This window comes from Poeciliopsis prolifica, unplaced genomic scaffold (genome assembly GCF_027474105.1).
Source record: "Poeciliopsis prolifica strain line A6 unplaced genomic scaffold, Auburn_PproV2 SCAFFOLD011, whole genome shotgun sequence".
Lineage (NCBI taxonomy): Eukaryota > Metazoa > Chordata > Actinopteri > Cyprinodontiformes > Poeciliidae > Poeciliopsis > Poeciliopsis prolifica.
The window spans coordinates 7,030,280-7,056,635 of record NW_026562386.1 but is presented as its reverse complement, the minus strand read 5'-3'; the positions used below and the strand labels follow the sequence as shown (position 1 = coordinate 7,056,635).

Below are 26,356 nucleotides of genomic sequence, written 5' to 3'. Positions count from 1 at the left end.
ACTGTACAAGCTTACCAATTGATTTACAATTGTCAAAACTTGAGTTTGCATCCTCACTATTACAGAACAAAATCATCACTTTATTTTATTATGTTTATTTTTGACTTTATTACTTGTACTATTTCTGAAAACAAGTGTGACCTAAAGTAATTGAGAAAGTTTTGAAATCATTTAAAGTGAAATTAGTAAGGCTCCAGATTGATTTTCCCCCCTGGAACCGGTGCATTGCCGTTTTCTCTGCTTCCAATTTAAATCCATAACTTTAAAACCAAACAATTTACATCCATGTACTTAAACAATGGTTTACAACTTATTGTTTTGCTTCATAAAATTTTAGATTTTCATGAATTATAAACAGCAGTCATAACATGCTAAAATAACACCTAAAACCCATCTGCATTTACAAGAGGACCGAATGTGCTGACAGTGGTGAGAATCTGGAACTATTTTTGTTAAAGGTTGGGTTCATGATAACACTGGACCTGTTCTACTGGTCCACCCACACCCTCTCACCCTATTGCAAAAGTATTTCTAAATAAACTTGTAGACAATGTATAAAAGAGTGTCAATGTTGGTGCAAAAAATAAAAAAAAAAAACATTTATGACATCCACCCATTCAAACCATTTCTTTATAAGTATCCACACAATCTCTTGAAATCTACTTGACTTTTTGTGGCACATCTGTTTGATCATAGATCCTTTTTTAGCACCAACACTCACTGCAGCAGTGGCTTGTGTTGTCATGGCAATTAACAAGATGTGTGAATATCAAAGTCACGGAGACGAGAGGCTTATGACTTTCACAAAGAGAGATCATTCAACTGACAAATGGATTCATTAAAGCATGAGCTTAGTTATTCCCTGAAAGCTAAGGTTGTATTATCTCCCCTGATCACAAGCAAACAAAGCCTCTCTGCCAACAGACTTTGCTGTACTTGGTTATGTGCCATATCACTCCCAAAAAGGTTCATCATACCATTAATCTTTATTTCTACAGAACCATGCTGTGCATGACTGTGTTTGGCTGATGTGGAAGCCAAATTGGGGAGTGTCAGAATAATATTTTTGACCATCATGCGTTTAAGTGCCTAGAAAAGTCAGTTTTGTTTAACTTTAGGGTTCCTACATCCCAATACTGTTGAGCACAAAAAACATTTTGGATTCTTGTACCACCTTAATGAAAAAAAATTACTTGCCCATAATAATTTATTTGCCTGTATCTACACAAGGGTGTACATAGTTTATCTAAATCCCAGCGTTTCGACTACTTCCCTGGATTAGAAAAAAAAAAAAAAAAACAGTGCATGTTGGTTGGTTTAATGGTTCTGACAGATTGCAGATCAGATTGCAGATTGCAGATCTATCCAGGAAGTATTCCTCCAAAAAAACATTTCTCGTGACCAACACAAGTATGAATTACATTAAAAAGTTCCTTGGTTCAGATCATAACCTGGGTCTTTATGCATGTTCTTCCTATGCATAAGTGAACCCACACCAGGTGCTTTGGCTTCATCCAATAGTCTAAAAACACGACTTTTCATTGGTTGTTCTAAGTTTCCCTTAGATATTAGTGTATGTGTCAAGAACAACATTGTCAAGAATTTACTCTGCCTCTTGCTCAATGAGTGCTGAAGATGGGCACCGCCTGCCTCACTCCCACAGTTCTGCAAGAACAAGCAAGTAGAGACCATCGATGGATGGATGGATGGATGGATGGATGGATGGATGGATGGATGGATGGATGGATGGATGGATGGATGGATGGATGATGGATGGATGGATGGACGGACGGACGGACGGATGGACGGATGGACGGATGGACCTCCTCTGAGGGTCAACCAGATATCTCAAGTGATTTGTTTTTTTCTAATACTAATATCTAAACCAATTTAAAAAGCTAAATCCAGACTAAGCAACAAAATGTACTGATGCTTCCGTCAGTATGTATTTTTGGACTACCGAGTTCACGTGAGAAATATGTAAAACAAATAAAAAAATAAAGACATGAATAGTGACATTGCATATTGGTATTATGTTAGCAAGCAGCAGGAGTTCAAAAGAAAAAAAATTGTAGTTGAACCAGGATACGTGAAGGAATTTGTGCATATGCGTGTACGTGTGAGCCGCATGCTTTTGCATGTGTGTTTAATAGGCTCTGATTTTTCTCCCTTTGGCTTCGCTGAAAGTATAAGCAGAGAGCACATTGAATAATGAGGCTATTACAACCACAACAGAACGAGGAGCATTGCCTGCTCTTATTCAATAATGTGTGTGCATGCCTGAATCAACAGTAGCGTGTGTGTGTTGTGTGTGATCCTCCTCGTCAATATGCTTGATGGACCTTTGCTCCATATTTTCTCCTTATGATACACTCCTCCTGGAGCATCACAAGTAATTCAATATTTGGTTCACAGAACGAGTCCTGTGGAGAATTGGTAGACTTGACTTGAACATGTCTCTGTGTGTCTGCATGTGCAAATATTTGTCTATTTAAAACAAAAAATTAAAAAAAACATAAGTACAAAGATGCATTTGTGAGAAATGTTGCAATATTCTTTTCAGACTCCACTCCTCTGGAAACACATTTACTTAAACTCAAAATACCCTCTAAAGTATCTCATGGAATCGCAGCAATGCTCATCTGTATTTCAATGTCAAGTCCTGTAGAAATCGAGCAGGAGTTGATTTGGTGTCTTTGAAGAGAGGGTGTCTTTCAGTGTATTATGATCAGCTTGTTTTAGTTAGAAGTTGACTGCTAGCATACAGAGGTCTGCAGAATATGGGCTAGGAGCAGACAATGTGATCATCAGATATTCCTTTCTGACAAGGAATACAAGTTACCTTGCAGACTTTTGGAACTTTGTGTAGGCCTTTCATAAAGCTTTTGGATTAGTCCACTCTTTTCTCAACTTTTCTGACAGAATTAAAGATAAAAGTCACCATTGCCTACCTGAAAAAATTATATATTTGTTAGCACAGTTTTGTAAAAGAGAAATACTTAAAATATATTTCAACTTTTTCCTTCCTCTACTAAATTGGCAACAATATCTTATGCATTTACCAAATTCCCTTGCATTATAAAATTGTTCTCTTTTACTATCCAATAAAAAAAATATTTTTTTAACCACATAAACAATAATTAATGGACACCATTCAAAAATGGTGGTTTCATTTTCCAGCCTCTGTCTAAGTTTCTACTGAGTATGAAATCTATCACCTGTATTTTAGTTGTTAGTCATCTGGAAAAAAAAAAAATGAACTCCAGAGTTTGATTAGCTGAAAGCAAAGGAGCCAAGAAGAAAGCTTTGACCTTGTTACCCCCTTCAGCCTGTGTAATGACTCCTCTGTGATCAAGTACTGTGTAAAGACACCAACACCCCCAAAGCCAGCGATAGGCTTTACGTCTGTCCCAGTTCGACTGAGCAGCATACGAAGACAGTAAGAGAGAAATTCCATCTCACAGGCAATTTATTCTGACAGGGTTGGAGCTGTTTAATTAAGATCTTCTGAACTTTATGTGTCCAATTTAAAAGTGCTATTGCACTTGCAAGCAGTGCAAACTTTGTAGAGGTTGGTGAATGGATGTAGGCGATAGGGCTCAACGTCCCTGATTGGATCTGAATGAAACAAAAAAAGGGGGGTGGGGGGGTACAGCTGGAAAGGCATTGGAGTTGTTGGTCATTATTTTATGTATTTCATAATGAATTTGTACTTTTTGAGCACCAAAACATTTAACAAATATGATTCAAATTACACCAAAATCAGAATATAATTATTCTCATCCGCACAAGTTAAAGCTCCTGGCAGCTGACTGAAACTGTTTGACACAAAGTATTCAAAGAAACCATCTGATGTAAGTTTTAAAAAAAATTACATTTATTACATCAAAATATTGTAGTGAAGTTAAGGTTTTCAGAGGGTTTAGGGACATGGATGTCAGAGGTTCTCCTTACCTCACCACTGAATGACCCAAATGGAAATTTTGCAACCATCTTTGTTGTAGCAGACCGTTTTGCAAAAATAAGTTTACTAATTTTTAATGTCTATGACACCCTCCCAAAAACAGGAAAAAAATGCATAGAGTTCACTTGGCTCATAAAATCTTTCTAATTCTGATGGCACAAAACAGAAAACAACATTACATTAAATTCATATTCTTAATGTTACAAAGTTACTACCATCTAATGGTGTCTTCATACTTTTTCTAATACTAAAGTACACCTCAGACTAGAACTATAGTTCTTGGATGTATTGATCATATAAAATATTTACCCCAATAAAATCATAAAAAGGCATTTTTAGTGTTAAAAAAATAGATTTTTTTTTAAATTAATCAAACAAAGGGGTTTTTAGTCTTTGCAAAAACTAAGCCAACACCTGTTTATTCCTGTCTTCATGTTGTCCACTCCTTTGTTGCACAAAGTAAAGTTTGGATGGTTTTCTAATTCTCACTGTAAGCTGGACAATTTTCTAAAATATTGGGAAACTATTTCCTGACTCAATATTTGTTCTCAATTCTAACTAGCAAAGATGCTCAAATTTAAATAGTATCACAATGAACAAGACAAAATTTTGAGTACAAAAGACGTGCCCTAAACTTCTGAATGAATGGAACAGGAAATGTTTTGTGCCATCCTTGCCCCGACAGTTGGCAAAATAGTGAGAAAACAATGGCTGTGATCGATGTCTATTTGCTTTGAAATGATTCAAAGTCATTAAAAATGGTGCTTCATTGAGAAGAAATTCATGGCTCATAGATTGCTATGAGCCAGTAATGGCCAATAATATACAAACATCACTGGCTAATTTTCAAGTGCAACATTTCAAAATAACTTGTACGCAGCAACAGCAATAAAAATTAAGGTCTCAAATCTCAAACCAGGAGTACAAGTCAAGTTTTCAGTCTTTGGGACGCAAGCCTAAGTGTAGTTTGAAGTTTTTGGTCCAAAAAGCATTAGAAACAAACAAACCCTTGTTTAAAAAAATATTAGGAAACAAAGAAATAGCCGTACATAACAGAGAATATATGATATACCCACATTTGATGACAGTGTGCAATAAACATTGTGAATAGGCGAGAAACATTGTCTGAAAGAGAGTCCATCACACTGACTGCCTTTGTCCTCTATAGGACTTTAGGGAATCCATTAAACTAAAATGGAAGTCACATTAAAGTAGTTAACTTTACATGAAGATCCAAATTAACTGTGAATGTACAGAAGAGCACATGAACTCCAAATTAACAGCACATCTAAAGCCATTCAGTAATGAAATTGAGGGAAGACATAACACTTAATTATGAATAAATGATCAGTATATAAATGAATTATGAACCTTACATATGAAAGGGAGTTTCACATTAAGAAACAATCATACTGATCAGTCTGCTTTTCTAATAACAGCTGAGTTAAAGGGGTGAAATAAATCAACCGCACCGACAGAAAAAGCAAATTTGTGCATTAAAGTCCATGAGTGGTTGTTAGCAGTATGAGAAATGAAAGACAAAATAGATAGGCACCTTGCTCACGAATCAAATCTAAAGCCACATTTATTTGGATTCTGCCTTAGAGCCTGATGCATTTCAGTGAAAATAGTTTTCAAGTAGGTAATTCAAGCCGAGCAAGTCAGAGAAAGCATTCAAAGCCATGAACTCAGAGATGTAACCAAAGGCTCAATAACAAAGATGTGCAATGTTTTTTTCCACATATGTACAGATTCACACAGATGACCACATGAGTGATCCAGCCTCCTTCGTTTGCCTAAACTGATTTCACTTACAGAGGTTCACAAACCCCGACATCTAATAACAGACCAAGAAATCAAAACTGCAGACAGACGAGAGTCCATTCCTCCTTCATGATTGGAATGATAATTGTACTCCGACAACATCATGGAGGACTGACCTGCCTGAGTGTCACTCCTAATCAGACTTTATTCATCGGTGCCCACACTAATATCTGCGTATGAGTGTCTCAAGAATAACGCAACTCTTGCGTGGGATCCTCAAAATTGTCAAGCTGAGTTGTGTGAAGACCATGTAAATCAGAGATTATTAAATAATCCCCACAGTGAAACAAAATCATTTGATACACAAATTATATTCCCATCCATATCTAAAATGTTCAGCTGCCATTATGCAATTAATAAGACTATTTAAAAATACTTTTTAAGCCCAAGTTCAGCAGTAAAAAGCTAAAAGTTACAAAAGAGTAGTCAATCAGAAAGAGTAACATCTGCATCAAAGCCGAGCCAAAGTAGATTAAGCAAGAATCAGGTATTTAGACGGTTCCACGTTGCAGCACGTTGATTTTTTTTTTTTTTAGCCACAAACTTTAATTAATTTTTTTTTAAAACTGCATAAAAAAAGTTAGATCACTGCACCGATTTTACTTTAAGCAAATACAGCAGTAGCAAAAACTGTGTAAATATTTTTTTCAGAAAAAACATGACATTTAAATAGAAAAAAAAACAATTAAAATGATGGTTCTATGCTCAAACAAATCAAATAACTTCCAGCCCAGAAAATCCAGTTACACAAGACCATCTTCACCCTGTCGAGGACAAAAGTATTTATATCAGTCTGAGTCTTACAGGTTCATAGTGAAATAAAAAAATATACCAACACAGTTAATGTATCTTCCCAGTTTGTGCATTGTGATGGTCGTCAAAGATCATGATAAAAGCAGACGAGTCACGTGTTCTTAAGCAGGACTCCTGTTACATCTTGTTAAAAGCTAAGATAAAACTAATTATGGCAAATAAACATGAGGAAGTCAGTTTGATGTTTCAAGAATGGTTGCTAATGCCTTGGTGCACATTAAGAAAAGAATAAAAAGTCACATTTTATCTTTTCCTTTGTTCATCTGCCTGGCAGGAGGCGAGGGAATAAAATGTACTTGGAAAAGGACTCAAGAAAAGTCAGATGTGCTGCAAAATGAGCAATATAAAGTGGCAATAATTGCCAACACACAGTAAAATTAAGGATTTACAATAAAGTAATAGCTTATTTTCTTTTAAAAGTTGTGGCTGTTATGGAACAAGACCAACTTCTCTCTCACAAATGATTTGTGTTTTTACAATTCTAAAGATCAATACAGAAATAAAGCTTGTTTTATACGCATTTACAGAATTGAAACAACTGCTATTATGGCAGCCATTTAGATCTTTCCAAGTCATTTCTCACAGCTAGGAATGTGTAAAACTTAAAATGAACAAGATTTTAGGTTTCAATGTTGCAGGAGGAAACATTCATGAGTGCGTTTTGCTAAGAACATTACATTTTCCTTATTTCTGCCGGGTGTTTCAGTTTGATCATCTCTAATGTGTATCTTTAAGTCGGTCTGCCCATTTTAGCATTTGTGTTCCACTATTCTGTATGATGTCAAGCTTAATTTATTGATTGATTGATTAAAGCTATAACTGACTGGCAGTGTTTCTGAATAATCAAGTAACACACAGAAGTTTCATTCTTTGAGGTCTGCATGTAGCTGGTTGACTGACAGGAGGCTGTAGTGTCACAGTTCAGACTTTTCCTGACTTACAGCCACATCAGCAACATGCTGCTCTCTCATTCCTGGTGAAGTCAAAGGCCAACATCTTAAAACGTTAGAACGTGGCGTAGTTTATTGGTCTGCTAATACATCGCCTTACCTATTGCTGGATGCACTTTTTTGACAAATGCTCTAAAATTAAGCCTCTTCCTGTTTTGCAAATTCCTGAAGAGATAAAATAAGTTTACTGCAGCAAATAACTGAATGCTATTTCAGTGCTAGATGATTTCTCTTCAGATAAAGTTAAAACTATGCCTTTTTTTTCTCCTTCTGCAGTCTGAGTTAAAGCCTCTCGACAAACTGGAGCTTTGTTTAATTAAACTGCAAAGCAATCTGGTGCCTAAAGACATAACCAAACAATTCTGCAGTTATACCAAAAGTGGTATTTTCAGATGGCTTCAAAGCTACAGAGAAGTCTGAGATTTCTCTTTTGTTCTCAAGTCACCATATTTCTAATCGACTGAAGTTTTGGCGTCGAGGCTACGTGGAGGGAAAAGAAAAAATATAATGCCATGATAGCTGTTCGGTAGATGACCTTCTGCATTTACACTTCCACTTTGTGACCCATTTCAATCATGACAAGCTACACAGCAGAGAATATTTGTTAAGGACACTCATAATGTCTGCCGAGAGGCCTCGACACTGAATAAAGCATCGGAAAAGGTCTAAAAAGATAAACATTGGCAAACTCAAATATGCTTATGTTGATTTTCAAGAAGAAGAGAACCAGCCATGCAACCGTGATTGAGCTCACCTCATCTACTGAGTGAAAGGTTCGTACTTCAAATTATTTTCATACGCCTTGACCCCAGACACAATTTCTTGCATCATAACCAGGCACTTCAATGCACTGTGTTTGGATTTTATTTTAGAGATCAACACAAAGTAGTGCTTCTGAATTTTTATTATGAAACCCAAAAAGTTAAATTCAGTGGAGCCAACTCTGTCCAATAGCTGATACGTCGAGCCTAAATGAATGTAATGTATTCTTAATGTAAGAATATATTACATGTTGAATCTTTGCTTTACTTTGACGCCTCCTGTTCTGCACAGGCCTCACATTCCCCACCATCCCAAGCTGCTCTTACATCCCAGATCAGAGCCACGCCAGGCTCCAACCCAACGCCAACCCTGGAGGTGAAAACAAGAAAACAGTTCAAAGTGTTGAACTGTGAGGACAAAGGGTTCTGTTAGCAAGATGAACCCAAGCCATACACAGATCTATGCTGCATGAGGGAGGTGATTACAGAATCACCTCCAGTATAATTTCACTATAACCATACATTACTGGTCAAGGCATGGCTGAAAGCTACACAATGTAACTTTTATTTTTTTTAAATAAAATAAAAAAAGCTGTGAACAGAAATGCAACCCAAGATAAAACCAAAACAATCTGAGATTCTTAAAGGTGCTACAAAATCTTACATACATTGAAATTATTTGTCTGCCCCACAAAAAACATGGGAAAGTTGAAAGGGTTTGAATACTTTAGCTAACAAAACTCTGCTCCTTTTTGAACATTTTGACTCTCAGAAGAAAATTTGTATGTACTTTAAAACATGAACAAGAAAGAGCAATATGATGTAAACAAGAATAAAATGTAAAGCAGGGAAAGAAAGAAAATGCAAAAAAAAAAAAAAAAAAACAGCAAGTGTCAGACTGAATGCATGATGGCATGACGAAATGTAGGACTGTGTCAGGTGAAATCATAAAAAAAAATACATCACTTTAGCTTTAAACCTGTTTGCAATTTTATCCCCAAAATATCAAAAACTGTTTTTGTAAAACCCCCAGCACCATCACTCATTACCACTGAATTGGTTAGGGACTATGTAAACAAAATGAGATTTATCTGCATCTTTGCGCCCTGAAACCCCTCATTCATCTATACCTCCCAACAAATCCATCCTCTCCATTTCTTTCATCCACCCTCATCCCTCCCTTCTGCCGCCTCCATCCTTCCTCTGCGGCCCAATTCTGCGCAGGGGGAACAGCAGCAGCGGCTTCAATAATTCACTTCCCCTCAGAACAGGTTGTGTTTGCATTGTAGGGCGCTGCAGGCGAGAACAGAGAGGGCGAGGAAGAAAGATTAAAAACAAGGAGGAATGAAGAATGAAGTTGCAATGAATGAAGACTTTGACTACAAAGATGGAATGAAAGTTTTAAGAAATGCAGCTGTGGCCCAGGACTACCGTTGTGAGTAATCATGATGTGTAAAAACAAAGGAGAGGGAAAAAAATTGTTTCACAGGGAACAAGTAAGCTTCATTTGTGAGCACAGATGAACTTGCTGTCTTTAGTAGATGTCCTTAAAAACTGCCCTGCCAGAACGTATTTTCAAAGGTGTTCACTTAGTAGAGACAGTAAAGTAGAGATATTAAGGAACAGAAGCTCCAGAAACAGTAACATGGTGTGCAGCACAGAAATATTTCTGACGCCAACATGTGTTCAAAAAACACTCTGGAGACTCTCAGCCAAGAAAGCAATTGCCATCCACATTTTAATGAGATTTATCACAAAACAAAATGTCAAAATTCATAATCATTCTTTTAATTTTGAAAAAATAAGATATGGCAAATACTTGTAATTGTTCAACTTCGAGTTCCTGTTCAGTTCTATTGGGTCACCTGCTTTATTCACGTCAGACAAAATGTAGTGATTGAGAAAGTTCACACTAGTTGCTAACTGCACGTTAGAAAATATCAATAACTTTGGAATACTGGTCTGTTCAGTGATGCCTCCAAATAGCTATTTTGATCAGAACCTAAATCAACTGTGTTACAATTAAGGCCAGATTTGAAGGTATGTAATGAATCCAAACATATTTCTGTTTGGTTTGAACTGATCTGCTTTCTGTTTACATACCGTTTGAATCGTAAAGTGCCAGGCAGAACAATTTTTCAGTGTTCTTTCTAATCCAATAATATATGCAGAGCAAATGTTTTGTTTTAGATCCAAAACCTTCAAATTAATGATCTATATAATTTGTTTAAGGCAAACTATTTCTTTAAATTTAAATTTATGAAAATTATAAAAGAAACAGAAGTTCCTTGTTCATTCAGAAACCATTAGCTTTGATAAAGATTTTAGTTCAATTGAATGAAAAAATAATTTCAAAAACCCTAAATGAATAAGTTTAAATTGTTTGAAACAACCACCAAACTGTCTTCATATGTTTAGTGAATTATAATTTTTGCTTTTTTTAGTTGTGCATTGCAGTGTAAATTTATAAAATAAGCCTCCAAGTGAAGACTTCAGCCATGTGATAAATCTGTTTTGTTGCTGGAGTCCAGCCAGAGTAGCCACAGACAGCAGCTGAACCCTTTTTTGTCCCCCACAATTTGTGAAACAATATTTTGAACATGATTTCTAACCAACATATTGAATTGCATGAACTTGAAAGCTCCCTCATTCTTGACTTTCCCCACCTGCCTTTTACTTGTGCATGAGGTGCTGCTTCACCCTATTTGCTCTGCGAGTGCATCTGTTTTTCCTCACAGGTTTTCCAGGCTTCAGACAGAGAAATGGCTCAGGAAGGTACAGACTGGGGACTTTTTTCCCCCCCAAACAGTGCAACATGAGAAACTAACTTTTTGCAAGACCTGAAAATGAAATCACAAATCTCTCAAATGGCCTTTGTATTACCTCCCGTTAGGGTTGCTAAATCACATGTCCAACGTACTAGATGTCCATTATCATGCTCCGAAGGGTAAGTCTCTTGCAGGTTTGTGTCAGTTTGATTCTTTTGTAAGTAGATGTTGCTCTCCAAAAGAACTACATGCAAGTGTTTTTTGTTCTTTTTCCATTTCAGTCTGGACTAAAGCAAATAAAGTTTAGGTCTCACCCTTTATCCGACTCCTACTCTTGCAGCGATACATTCCCTCTGTTCCTTTCTCATTTTCTAAGCCCCTTGTCGGTCTACCTCTCTGTCTCCAGGGAAGCCTTTCTTCTTTTAGCTGCTCTCTCTCTGGCCCTGCCCTTTTCAAAGTCACTCTCACTGTGTCCCTCCGTTTTTAATACGTTCATTTTCTTCAGCCACATGCCGTGTCTTTTTTTCTTCTTTTTATCCCTTTCATGAGTCAGATCCCATCCACTTTATCACATGTCAAAATTGAATAACATTTCCATTAGAGTTTGTCTGATATTTTAATGCCTGAAGTTGAAAGGTGTTGCTGTTGATGAATAAATGAGGACATACATTTTTCAGAGGTATATTTAATTCACTTGAACTTTAGATATGTATGATGAATTATGAAAGGGATCTCGTGTAAGGTTTTTTTTTTGTAAGTCAGATATTTCATACATCACAGCTACTAAATTCTTACTTTTCAACTGTGTTATTACTGTATGGTCATGAGATCAGATGACAAATGGGAATACTGCTGAGTATATTTGTATTCTTAAGTAAAAAGTGTGAAATTTACCTGATTCATAATCTTGCCTCACAGTACATACTCCACAAATGAAGAATGAAAAAGAAATTACATTTTTGCAGGGTAACATGTCCTCACTGAGCCAGGGGCGTCACAGTAATTGAGTTAAAAAAAATCTCATGTAATCATTTGGAAATAGAAAATCTAGTTATTTTTTTTTTACCCACATAGAATACATTTCTACAAACTTGCTTCTCTGAAATTCTTTGCCTTACTTTGAGAACTTCAAAGAAGATGTAAACACAGGAGCTTTCCTTCATTTTACTGGTTTAATGGTGAGAGGACGGCCACCAACTGCTGTTTTTCTGAAAGGCATCCAAACGACTTCAAGTCAGAGAAGAACACCAAAGATGTGCAGCAAAGTTAAAGAAGAAGACGTTTCAGCTTCGTGTAATGCACACAAAAACCCACAGATTCAAACATTCACCTACTTTCACTGCTTCTATTCACGTCCATTCAAATTATCCTTAGGCCCCATAGAACATTTCTCACAGGCAGCTTCCTTGAATCTCCAAATTATGAATGTTTTTAAGACCATAACAGTTGATATACTCAAAGTTGTTTTGTTGGTTTCTTTTTTTGAATCACGTAACTGTTAACACCGTTTGTTGCGTTTGTGTGCAGTTATTTTTGCCTTCAAACTTTTCTATGCTTAATTGTGCAGCTTTACGATGTGATACAAGAGATAAAAAAGAAGAGTAACTTCTAAAAGCTCTGTGAAAGATGTTTTCTCATAAAACAGCAGTACTTTGTTGCACACACTTTATGCAGCTTGTAAAGGTGACAAAACATCACATGCGATGAGATTGTGTGAGGGTTTTTCTAACGTGTTGATCACAGCAGTTTAATTATCTTCAGAAACAACATTACTCATCTACATATTATAATATCTTATTTTTTTATAAATCTTATGTTTAGAATATATCAGATAACTGTATCATTGTTACAATTTAAGTGAGAGCAGAGCTGATTTTGACAGTTTTTTAAAGTTTTTTTTTTTTCCACGTTTGTTTTCTGGTTTTGCAGCAAATTGCAGTCAGACTGTCAAATTAATGCAGATACAAGCGTCCCAGATAGTCATCTGAATATCACCTCCCTCTACACATCCTAAGGAGTGTTTTCACACATGTATATAGTGTTTGGACATGATTGGATCGGTCAGGAGACATCCTGGAGCCAGGTGTGAATAAAGTCTTAATGCTTGTATTGCATTGGAGTAAAATGGATTGATGTGAATCATATTTGCATTCAGGGCCTTGAGATGACACCAGTCACACTTGGGAGTATAATAACTGCAGTAAACTGACATGCAATATGGTCTTCATGCATGCATGGGTACTCCTGCTTCCTCCCAGTCCAAAAGCATGACTGTTAAGTTAATTGTTCTTGTGTGTGAGTGTGCATGGTCATTGGTCCTGTTTTCATGTGTTGCTTTGTGTTGGACTGGCGACCTTCCAGGATGTAACCTCACCTCTCACCCAGTCACTGCTGGAGAAAGGCACCCAAATTTGAGAACTTCTACAAAAGCAGCATGACGCAAAGTTTAAAGCTGTGACTTTGAAAACTACATTGTAGCTTGACCATAAATCAGCCCATGCCTGAATATAAGTATGACGGGTTGAAATTAGCCCAATCCAAGATGTTCTCTGCATTTCCATTCTTCATAGAAAACTTCAGTCTGAATTGTTGCCACTTCAGCTCAGCTACCAGTCAGCATGGTCAGAGTTTTAGGCGCGTTTTACTTTGAAAGCTTATTTTTAGCCTTGAGCTGCTCCTCAAAAGCAGAGGCATGCAGCAGACATTATGCATTAATTTCCTAAACTGACGTTCCTTGAGACAGAGAGACACTCAAAGTACCTTTTTCCACACCAACATGCAGTAGCACAGTTAATCCTTTATGACGGGCAGAAACGGAGGAACGGAAACATGTCCGTGGCTGAATTCTTAACCTTTCATACAATCAACGATATTAATTAGAACCAGCTCAAACTGCTAAATTATTAACACCAATGCTGAAGCTCTAGGGGCTTGTGAGCTTATTTGATGTTACTGAGAGAGTACATCAGTCTAAAAAGGTTGTGAAATACTGAACTTCACCAAGGGTGCAAAATAGTTTATTCATGAAAATATGTGAAAAATGATTATTATTTTGCGGCAACATAAAACAAATTTATATACCCAATGGTTGAAACTGCGCTGTCTGGTGAAAATACAAGTAATTTAAAAATGAGAACTTTCTGCTTGATTTCATGTCTTTGTGTTTATTTTATTTTTTGTACTTTAATGAGTGATGGCCGGTCGACGCACCTTTCACTCTGTCCTCGTTTCCTGTAACGGTGTCTAACCTATGTGGTCTTCCTGCTCCCCAGTGTCAGCGTTCCACCCCGTTTCCCGAAAGCCTTTCTGCAGCTTTCCATGACAGTATGAGCTATGTCCTATATATGCTGAAAGTGGAGAAGTGGGTGGATTCTTGCCACTGAACTTTCAGATGACAGTGAGAATATGACAGGGCTTTGGGGAAGGGTGCAAGATGTAAAGAAAGAAGGATACCAAGCAGACGATGAAAGAAAATGAGGGAAATTAAAGCTTTTTTTTCTGCTGAAATGGTTTGGATCAAGAGAGGGAATTAAGATGTAAAGAGGATGGAAAGCAAAGAAGTGGGTATGCTTTATTTGACATGCTAAGGGTATGCATGGCTGGGAAAAGAATCAGCAAGAAGTGAGGAGGAGGGAAGGCATGAAGATGACAGGAACATCTTTTTTTGACAGGTAAAAGTTTAGTGGACGGGTAAAGACAGAATGAGGGAGGAGGAGAGACGGATCAGGATGTGTAACTGGTGGCAGGTAAATTGCTACACTGAGAACACGGTTACTTCCAGCATATCCAACAGATTATACCTCCATCTTCTCTGAGCCAGCTGAGATGGGCGGAAAAGGGATGGGAGAAGTGTGAGACCAGCAGGCTAAAAGTGCGAACATTTTAAGTGTCAGAATTTTTTACTCAAACTACCATTTGTAGGAGTGGGGGGGATGGGAAGGGTCTTTACCACTTGGAGAGAGAAAATTTGAGACAGGCAGTGAGAATGGCGAAGAGGCAGGGAGAGGGTGAGCTCTCTGAGCAGCACGCATCACTGAATTATTGAGGCCAGATGTGTGTCAGAGCAAAAGATAGATTCCTCTGTTGATCCCCTCTTGCAGACAGAAAGTTTAGTTGGACATGACTGAATCCAACGATTGTGGTTGTTTGCTGTGGTTTCTGGGTTTTCAGCAGAGCAAAAATGGATCATAAAGCCAAACGGTACAAACAACAGTTTCAGTCAAATTGTTGGGTTCTTACTACCCTGTAATATTTTCCAAAGACATTTTTCCAAAGGAGCCATTGCATTTAGCTCTTGGGATAGATACAAATGTAAGAAAAGGGCAAGATTGTTTTTGTTTGCTTTGCACAACAAGTCAAATATCTTGTTTTCTAAGTGAGTCGAGAAACAACCATTTAAAAATCCCAGAGGAGATTTACACCAAAAGCTGAAGACAGTGCCAATACAGAAATTGGTTTTCTTCTCAGCTTAATAATGAAAAGTTAAAGAAGAAGTAAGAAAGGTTTTAACTTGTATTTTTTAATCAAAAGTATTGTACTGTGATATATATGCCATCATGTGAAAACTATCTTAAAGGATTTCATTGACACCTCTTGTCATCTCTGATTTTGTTGCTGTAGCGCCGAGAAAACATATTTCGGTGCATTGAATTAAATTTTGGCAAATCATATTTATATCAAAGTTTAATTTAAAATAGTGAAACTTTTTGGGATTTATGACAAATCTATTCATTTTTCTTCCTGTCAATTTTCATGCGCATCATTTTCAGTTAAAGAAACCTAAAATTCAGTTCCTCAGAAAATGGGATTACTCCACAAGACCAATGAAAGGGAGTTTTAATTGTAAAATTTTAGGTTATTGGATACACAATCATTGACAAAACCAAGCATGGTTTCTGAGTTACCATGGTGATGAACCTTGGAAAAATGTTATGATCCTAAATATGAGTTGAACTTGAAGTCTCCTCTTTGAATCAAGTTTGGTTTAACAGATCATGTAATCCTGATGGGGCTTTTGGATTAAAATACTCAAATCTGTCATTATTTTTGTTGCTTTAGATACTTTGGTTAGAAGCTTTATGTTTCCCCCTCCTCTGTGTGTCTTGTATGCCCTGACCAGCTGCTGTTTGTTTTGTCATGCCTCAATTTGTGAGGCCGTGTTTCAGGCTCCAGAGTTGCCCCATAGATTACTGTATCTCTCTTTATGTATTTTAGTCATTTCTCTCTTGGGAAACAAATTGTTATAGTCATACTAATCCACTTGATCTCTAAGGTTTATTTATTTGGTTCCTGAAGGGAACGGCGCAATTGAAACAAATCCTGAACACTGATTGATGCCGAGTTTCATAGTAAGTAGATCAGGAATCAATTATTCTTTCAAGCAGAGATGTTTGTAACATATCTCAAACAACTCTTTAAAGCTACCCATCAAACTGATGTAAAAGACAAAACATTGACGTAATTGGCCATAAAAAAGTGCATCTATTTTCACTTTGATTCAAAATTCTAAATAAGGACTGAGATAAAAATGCTGCAAAGCTTTTTTATGTGGCAATATGAAGGGATACGTGTTGAGGACAACAGAAAGTGAAATGAAGAAGAGAAGAAGAAAGAACAAGTGACAGGGTAAGGGAAGTGCAAGAAGAGGCAGACAGTTTCTGATGTAAGCTATGTTCTCACCACTGTTCACAACCATCCTGTTGCCTCCATAAATAAGTTAGATGCCAAATGTTCCCTCCTTCTCGTGTCCAATGCGAATCCACAACATAACACTCTTACTCACAGACAGGGACCTTCATCCTGCACTCCAAGGACAACAGCACAAAAAAAGATGCAACTAAGACAAAGTGGAAATTAAACAGGATGATGTTCTGTGTCCCTAAAAATGTGACTGGAGAGAGAAGTACACACTTGCACACCAAGACACATGCGCACAAAAACATATTTCCTCCTGAGGCCGAGCCAGCAAGAGGTGCTTGATAATGTCTGACAGAGTGACAGGACTACAGAGGAGAAAAGTGAAGTTTGCCTGACAGTTTTTTTCCAACCCACAGGGCGCCCACATTGCCCGGTAAACCTCAGAACCACTCTTGGTGTGCATGCGTGTGTGAGGGAGAAGGATACTGACAATTTTAAAGAGAGAGAGGGTCAGAGTGAGCTAATGATGAAAGTGAAGCAAAATGTGAGCAGTGGAATTGGCGCTTCTGCACATGGATGTCTCCGTGTGTGCATGTGAAAACCGTGTTCTTGTGCACATGATTGTATGAGGATGGGATCTGCATGAACTAGACCATCATCCAAATGAAAGAGCGACATGCAAGGTAAGCTGGTAAAAAGGAAATTTAAATAAATAAATAAAATGTAGGCTGCACTGTAATTTTAGAGAGAAAATTATAGTGATTCTGATGGCAATTGAGAGCCAGCAAGGTACTTCTGTCGTCTGCAAAATTGCACCACATTTTACTTGTTTTCATCAAGCTTTCATCTTTGATTTTTATTTTGAATAAAGTTGCAGGAAAACATTCAAAAGGAAATTTGACAAAGCAAACAGTTTGTCAGGATGTGTTAATTCTCTTTCAGTACGGTGTAATAGAGATTAAAGCAGACTGGAAGCACAGACCAAAAAAAAAAAAAAAAGCTCAAAATAATATTCATAATGAACACTGACAAAACCTATGATCTTAATCAAATTATTTGGATTACAATCATTTGTTTCATGTTAGACACAAACTAATGAGTAACTTGGGGCTCAGTACTATTTCCATGCAACCTTTCGAAAAACTTGGACCAAATGGACAACGTTATATAAACTTTAGTCGTTAGCAAGTGTCACGCTTACTTATTTGTCCTTTGGCAAGGCTTAGAAAGAAAATCAATAGTAGACATCAGCAGGGCTTTTCACCAGGATAAAGAATAACCAGTTAGGTGGTCCAGGGCTTCGCCCCGCTGAAGAAAGATTTCAACGCAGGGCTTTGCAATTTATTAAAGTGCACAGAGTTCATTGATTCACTAACTTACATATGATTCCCGTTATTTAAGTACATTTTAATTGGAACAAGCTAACATTTACTGGCCTTTGACTTTAAAAATGCTGATTAAGTTAAATTAATTTGACTTTAAAAATGCTGATTAAGTCAAATTAATCATAAAGTTTCTTTGGTGCAGTAAGAAGTCACCAGCTTTTATAGAGAACACATAGATCTACATTAGCTACAAATAAATGGTTTGGATTAAGCCTCCCATGGTCTTAGCGAGAGTCAGGAGGAGTGCTGAAAATGTCAGGATAGGAACAGGGTTGTCCTTTCAAACTGTCTCTTTCAAAAGCCACCCAAAAAAAAAAAAAAAAAACCCTGTAAAAGTGCACACAGGGTAAGTGCAACCACGTCAGACCGCGCACAGAGTAAAAATCTTGTGGAGAGGGTTACAGTATATTCCTGTAGTAAACTCAACCAATCAAAGTTCAGACCTAAATCTAATGGTTGTTGACCCCCAAAATGACGACCCAACTCCACCCTGCATCCTTATATCCATCGCAGGGGTTTGATTGTATCTTGTCAGAAGGTGATAAATCAAACAACCTCCCAATATGTTGTCTTAACTCTTTTATCCTTTACCCCTAGGTAGCAAGGCTAGTGTAAAACAGCTTCAGCGCATCACTGCGAGGCAGGTCTGTGGCTCGCCGCTGACCTGTGGGTTAATAGAAATGTTGTCAGGCTTTAATATCCAGTCAAGCACAAATAAAAAAAGGCAAGGAGAGAAAGGAGAAGCAAAGGATCAAGAGGAAAAATGCACCCAAAATATATCTCTCTATCCATTCGTGTTTGAAAGTCATGTTTTAATTGGAATAAATGTAATATAATGCAATAAAGGAAACGGTCACTCGGTTTCTGATGACATTGACGATTATATTCATCAAGAGTGGATGCATTTTGTTGGTGTGTTTTTGTTGTTTCTCATGTTGTGAGGACAGAAATCTGTTCAAACAGGCGTATAGTGTATGCATGCACACACTCCAGAAAGCGCACCTGTGAAAACATTATATGTGGACACATGCAGAAAAACTGAGCAAAAAGGGAAAGAGTGGGAGAAACATGGTGGGTGTCGAATCGTGGGAGGTGAGAGATTCTAATCATCTCTAGCTTAATGCTTCAGTCTCTTCTTATCACTGTCTGCCCTCCCCTTCTCCTCTCTTCCTCCTTTGCCTCAGAGCCACCAATAAATTATGGATGCTTATTAGAAAAAGGGCAATATTCAGCATCCCAAATAAACTCCGCGGCAGGAGACATAAAAGAGACGCAAACAAAAAGTGCTGATCTGAGGGTCGGAAGAGCTGGCGTTCCTGGGAGCAGGTGCTCAGGCCAGTTAAACCTGGAGTGATCTCTTTCTAGGTCATCGACATTAAGGCCATGTGCCCGCAGTCAAAGTGGAGGAAGCGACCGAGTCTTTTGCATCTGTGGTAGCCGAATACCGCTGAATGTAGAGGGAGAAAGTGGTACTGCGACAACAGAGACGTAAACTCAAAAAAAGTGTTGAAGGGCACACTTCAGAATACCATCAGGGTAGAATTATCAACTTCGTCTTTATTGCTGTGTGATGGACTGGAGATCAAGATGCAGCTAGATAATCCCACCACATCCCAAAGTCAATCTGAGATCTGGTGGGCTTCACTGGACTGACTCACTGAAAGCAGCTTGAAATTATTTGAGATTTGTGACATGATGATGCCTCATTGTGCTGCAAGAAGCAATAAAAACGGGGGTGCCCTGGTCCAGTCCTAAAAGGACAGCATCCTGCAACTTTTAGATGACTTTTTGTTCTTCCATCAGCCCTGAATCAGTTGGCTGAATTTCCTCATAATCATGTAATTGAGCTCTGTGGAGGACAGAAACGAGGCATGCATTTGGCTCAAATGTGCTGGAGAAGTGGCACATCTAGAAATTGGAAGATAGTAACTCTCGGGAACTGGATAAGGACATAGTCAGCAATAATATTCAAGAAGGGTGATTTGGTACTAAGGGGCCCAAAGTGTGCCAAGAAGATATCCTCCACTTTATTACATAACCAACAGCAGTCTAAACTATTAATATCAGGTTCAATTTTGGAAATAATCATACCATCTACAATGCAATACTCAATCATTTCTACTCTATCCACATTCTGATTCTTGTTTTGAACAAAAACATTTCAATACCAAATCTAATTGGCTAAATGCAATAACTTTCTACCAGTTATAGCTAATAAAGGAGGTGTATAAGAATTGAGGCGACAATAGAGTGTAATTAATCTCAGAGATGAACTGGACTTAACTCTTTTCAACTTTTAACTCTGAATTGTAGTAACTGCAGTAACTTTCTTGTCACTAACTGCAGCAAACAAAACTCCTGGTTAATATGAACGCAATTATATACATCCACACATGTATACAGAGTTGGTATAAAAAAAAAAACCTGAATTAAATATGTATCCCAAACATTCAAATGTTCCTCGGGCGACATCTTCAAAGTAATTTTAAATTAGTGTGCAATTTAGGTACATTAAACATTTTTTCAGTTTTTTGCATCTCTTACAGTGTTTTGCTTTATGGCCAAGGGCAAGGCCTCTCCTCCTCTGCTACTGCTGCTACAGCCCTACTTAAAACTAAAGAAAAAAAACCCTGTTAAGCAAAGTCATTGATTTAAGTTCATTAAATTTCCTGTTAACAAGCACATAATGAAGCATCGTATTGCAGGCTAATGCAGTCTGGATTCCATCTACAGCAGCAGCTAATGGTGCTGTGTGACTTTGTCAAGCAATCAATAATTTGGTGTCTCTGTGAACTCTGCTGCTTCGCACAGTAAGATGTGACGCAGTGCCACAGAGATGGAAAGACACTTTTTTTTTCTGGTACACTCTGTGTTCAGTGGCTCTGTGAAGGATGATCATCATTCAAGATTGTCCTGACATTTTCCAAACCTCCCTTTCTGCTACAGCGTGTTGCAATTTGTTGCATGTGAATGCATGTCACATCAAACTTGGAATGCCCCCAGACTGCAGTATATCCAGACTAAATTGAAAATCACATTATATGTATGCAGGGATGGATGTGTGGAGATGCATATAAAGAGCGAGAGAAAAACAGTGAAAATATGGTAATAAACAAGACATTATATATGATCCTATCAGCCTTAACAAAGTGGGATTTGAAGAAACATATGGCATGCAGCTTTTTGCCCCCTCCTTGAAATAAAGCACCACACTTCCTTGGTACCTGTCCATTTGCAGTCTGACAGACAGGTGTTACAAGCTTTCTGACAACTTATCAGAATTCAGAGAAGAGCAATCAATACAGAACTGCTGCAAGAAAAACAGTGACCGATCCATGAGTCCCTGCTGAGCCAGCAAACTGTTGCAAAGTGAAGAAAAGTGTAGCTGCCGCAGACGAACACATCCCACTCAGGCTCTCGCACGGCAATGAACACACACACACAAACTTCGAGGTTTAGAGGCTTGGACACTTCCCACACTTTGATGCACAACACCTGCATGCACAGATTCACACAAGCACAGACTGACAACAACACATGCATCCAAACACACCCTGGAGAAGGCTACAGTAAATGAACCTCGCAGGCATCCAAACCGCCGACATCAATCAGGCACACGTTGCCGTTTGGTTCCCGACGGGCGCTGAGTCGCATCTGTCTGCTAAAGCAAGTGCTAAACAATTCCAAAGTGATGGAAAGCATTTTATGCATATGTGCGTGCTGCGTGCCAAACTCGTTGGCTCTCTTCCCTGTTCCTCCCAACTTGTGTTGTTTACCACGTTTGTGCAAATTGTGAGACCGACCGCTTTCTTCCAATGAGTCCCCTTAGTCGTCAAGTTTTACCAAAAGCACAAGAAAGGTGTTGCACTGGTATGCACAGCTGAGCACCGCCACATCCGGTCCCACATGATCCACCTGGGAGATTGGTTCCTGTGAATGCCAGCCAGTACATTCTCACAAAGCCCTGGGGCTTCTCTTCCCTTGGCAGTGACTAAAGGCGCCCAGGTGCGCAGTACAGAATTATGTCCAAGTACGTATATACTTTTTACACGGATATGCACAAAAAATGCATACATGCCTGATTTTAAGAATTTTAGAATTAATGTTAATAAGAAAACGTGTTTGAGAGATAGCAGCTAGCTGTGGCTATAAGAAGCAGAGTGCTGAAGTACATTTGTGTTAGCTGTCTGAGCACTGCCAGTGTGCTGGCTGAAATAAGACTTGTGCACTTTTATCTTGACAGTCTTCTGTTACAACATATATCTTGTCATGAAATAACACAAACTGTCATGATGTGAAAACTAAAGAACCATCGTGTTAAGGACAGCATGCTGGGATGCTGTACAAAACCGACTCTAAAATAATACTAATGTAGTTATGACAAACTATTGCTTAAACCTGTGAATCAAAAACTATATGTATGTTACATGAAGCACTAGAAAATTTTAAACAATCACTTCATGCATTTGTTTTACATTTTTGTGATTACACATCGACACTGTGAAACCATGGAAGCCCTAATCTAACTTAAGAAAACTGCTCACATTCATTCACAATTTCATAATGAGAAGTTAAATTTTAAGTAAAATTTACCCAGTAACCTTTTCATTAATGAAAAGAATTTTAATTTCCTCAATTAAAATGACACTGAGCCCGCCTTGTTAAAAATAAAATTAAAACGACTCTAAGCAATGATGTTGATCTGACCCGGATGTTTCCCATTACAACACAAGTACATCAACAAAAAAATCTTTGTGATTTATTACAATTTTTACGCAGCAGGTTTATTTTTTTGAGTATACACACACAGTGACCGATCCACACTTTGATACGCAAACACCTGCATGCGCACATTCACACAAGCATGGACAAATGCATCCAAACAGACTGCACAACAAAACCTGCGAACCCTCTCCATTCGAATGCATGCTTCTAACAGAATTTATGATGGACAAATATTAGCAAAGCGTGAATGAGCCTGAAGCCAATTTTACACAACTGTGAGGGAAAATAATGACAAAAAGCACAAGATCAAACCGATGGGAAACGACTAATCAAGCTGTTTGTACTGAGTGTAAGCTTTATCAAGGATCCCATATGTTCTTAATATACATTCTACGACATGCGTGCTAAAAGGGTTCTGACAAGCAGAAACTGTCACTCCATAAAAGCATAAAGAGCTGTGCATGTTACATAAGTACAGCTCTCTTTTTTTTCTTCTAGAAAAGTTTGACATTTCCAGTAAAACTGAAAGACTTGAGGAATACTGAGCTGTCTCGCTTCATCAACACTGACATTTCTGCTGTCGAGGACTACAAAACGTCCAAGGCTGTAAAGGAGGATTCCCCCAAAAAAACATGCAACTCGTGCTATATTAAATACACCACGAAGAGACCAAGTTGTTTACACTGATATTGATTAGTCAGCAGGACTGTGAAGTATCAAACTAGTGTGAACCTGATTACTTAGCAAGGACTTTTACACAAGCCTACATGCTTCTGCAAATCAAAGACTGTCAGCGTCTCTCAGTGTGACGGCGGGATGCAGGATTGTATGTGACAAGCGCTCTCTGCGCAACTGTGACAAAACAGAGCTTGTTTCAATGGCTGCCACATTTCTCCAAACGTCAAAAATCAACGTATCAAAGCAGACAGATGAGTTTGTGTGTTAGCCTTGCCCAGAGGGACAGGAGGATGCATGTCTGGCCAGGCGCCTGTAAGCTCAGGAAACTGAGCCTCTGTAATACACAGTGAGGCTGCAGTCTTGAGAGGGCACAAATCTGAGGCCTTATCCTCAAAAGCGCAGAGTGACTGTCCTGTTTAACCTGACAAGAGACGAGTCGCATCCCAGAGAGCTTTGTTATGCTTATCCTCGCCTTCAAAACCTTCTCGGGGTGTGTGTGCGCGTGTGTGAGCAGCTGATTCGCTAAGCATGGGAATTTTTGATGACAAAAATTTTCAGACAGTTAGAGTTAGAAAATGTGTTTAGTGAAGCAAGTAGTAACTCCATAACACAGCCACTGCTTCAAATGCATGATTTAGATTCTAAAAAACACTGAACAGAACTGATTTCAAGCAATAGGAAGGTTAAATTATAGTTGCACTGTTCGATGTTCTGCAGCTTTTGTACCAAAGAAAATGTTCTCTTCAGGATATGAGGCAGTCTGTCCACCTGGAGCTGTTCTGGCAGTAGCTTGAAGGCCCTTATTGTGAGCCTATTAGGGTGTCATGCTGACATGTGGGCTATAAAGATCCTTCAGTGAGTTAAAAAATAAATAAACTAATTAACATCACGAACACAATGTGGCTGGGTCGGTCTGAACTTGCCAAGCATGGAGGGAGGCTGCAGTCTGGATAATGAGGGAATAAATTGTCATCGTCCACTTACCGTAAACTCCTTGACCCCAAACCAGAGGATGCGCACTGGAAAACAAGACGATCCAGAAAAGCTCCATATTCAACTCAGCTCCGTCATAACCTGAGAGAGACAAGAATGTTAAGGTGAGAACAGGAAAAAATAAAAAAAGAGTTTCTTTCGGCGTTTTTTTTTTTTTTTTTTTTTTTTTTTTGTCCCCTCCATGTCCAGCTGTGTCTCCTTCAACCCCGTAAGCCGTGACAATAATGTTTCGGAGCAATTTACTGCGCGCTGCAACGCCTCATTCAATTTGAAGGGCGGGTAATTCAATCACGACAGCGTGGATTATACAGAGCTTACAAGCGGCGCTGTGTGTTGGAGAATTGGAGATTGACGGGGCTTGTTGAGGTCCGACGTTTGGCTTCCGCGTCCTGCTGATGCAGGTGGAGTCGGGACAGGAGGATTACACCGCAGCGAGGCAGGACGGTGGATTAAAACCAACAAGTGGAGCAGTGCATCCACTTTTTACTCCAAGCATCCTAAAACAACAAGTTGCCGTTTTCAGGTAAAATAATAAAAAAATAAAAAAAAATAAACAGCATAGTTTTTAATCTTTTTTTTTCTTCTTTTTTCTTTTTAGTCCAGCATGGACCGATGTAAATGCTTGCAGGGTTTCGGTTCGGAATCAGAGGGCAAACCGAGGAAGAGGAATGAAAATGAGCAGGAGTCTGGAGATAATGAAGCCTCTTGTGTGACTCCACTGACCTAAACATGTTTTTATAACCTGCACTGGCAGGTTGCATTAGAAGAAGGCGATTAAAGTTTCATTGTGACGCGTGGGGATTAAAGCAAAGTGAAGACAGAAATAAAATAATTTAAAAAATGCTTTAAAAATCACACAAGTTGAATGACTTACGCGCAAAACGTAATATTATGAGACAGATGATAAACTTTGAGACTATATTGTGGAAGTAAATAGATTTTTTTTTTTCCCGAACAAGTTCATTACAAATTTAAGACGGATACAAATGTAATGCCTGGCTTCTACCTTGAGTCTCCAGGCGCTGCGCACTCCTCCCGGCTCAGCAGCAAAAATCCCTGCGATCTCTGCTCCTCTTCCCCTAAAAACACCAGTTGAAAAGTTATAGATCCTCTTCCACGGAGAGCGTGAAAAAAAAAAAATCCAGTCGGAACACCGACGTGGTGAAGTAACGCGTTCCGAGACATTTCCACTTGAACTTTTTGTTGTTGATTTAAGTGCGGCAGCGAAGCGCACAGCAGAAGTGATGATAGAGTCTCCTCCTCACAAATATAAAAAAGTGAAAAAAGAAAAGAAAAAAAACCCTAAACCTTCTAAAAATATATATATGTTAAAAGGAACCCAAGCAAATCCCTTTAAATATATACCCTAACCCTTGACTGCTCTACTTGAATTTACTGAGAAAGGCGTGGTTGAATTGCTGCCTCTCTCCCTCTTTGGCCGGTGTCAGTCTAGTTGGAGCCTCTCTAAATGATGCGCTCTGAGAATGAGCTCCCCTCTCCGCTTGTTCAATCAGCACTGTGTCTGTGGAGTCCGGGGGATGCTGGCCAAGTGGAATGCGTGCAGACTGAGAACGACCGCCCCTGACTGTGCGTGGAGAGAGAGGGAGGGAGGGGCGCGGAGAGGAAGGAGAGGAGAGGACGGGCGCGGGGATGCGCTCAAGCTTCACAGCTCCACACTGAACAGGTTGTCAAAGAAGCATCACTGCTCTCCCACTCCCAGTTTGTTTTCCGCCCTCACTTAGGTTTCCACGGGACGCTTTTACCATGCCAAGGGGCGCCGTGGTCTTCCTCTTCCTCTGTCTATCCGTCTATATGGCACTCGCCAACAATCTGTGCCTATTGAAAAGCGCTCTGAAAC

At 38.6% G+C, this 26,356-nt stretch overlaps 1 protein-coding gene across 1 annotated transcript in view; it reads right to left on the bottom strand.

Moving 5' to 3' along the window:
* The window catches only part of LOC129364239 (MAM domain-containing glycosylphosphatidylinositol anchor protein 1), a 158,644-nt gene extending 132,616 nt beyond the window's left edge, over positions 1–26,028 (bottom strand). Inside the window, 2 exon segments of the mRNA XM_055036776.1 lie at positions 24,490–24,579; positions 25,505–26,028. Coding sequence (XP_054892751.1) covers positions 24,490–24,556 — 67 coding nt within the window. The 5' untranslated portion in view covers positions 24,557–24,579; positions 25,505–26,028.
* Between the last annotated feature and the right edge of the window lie 328 nt (positions 26,029–26,356).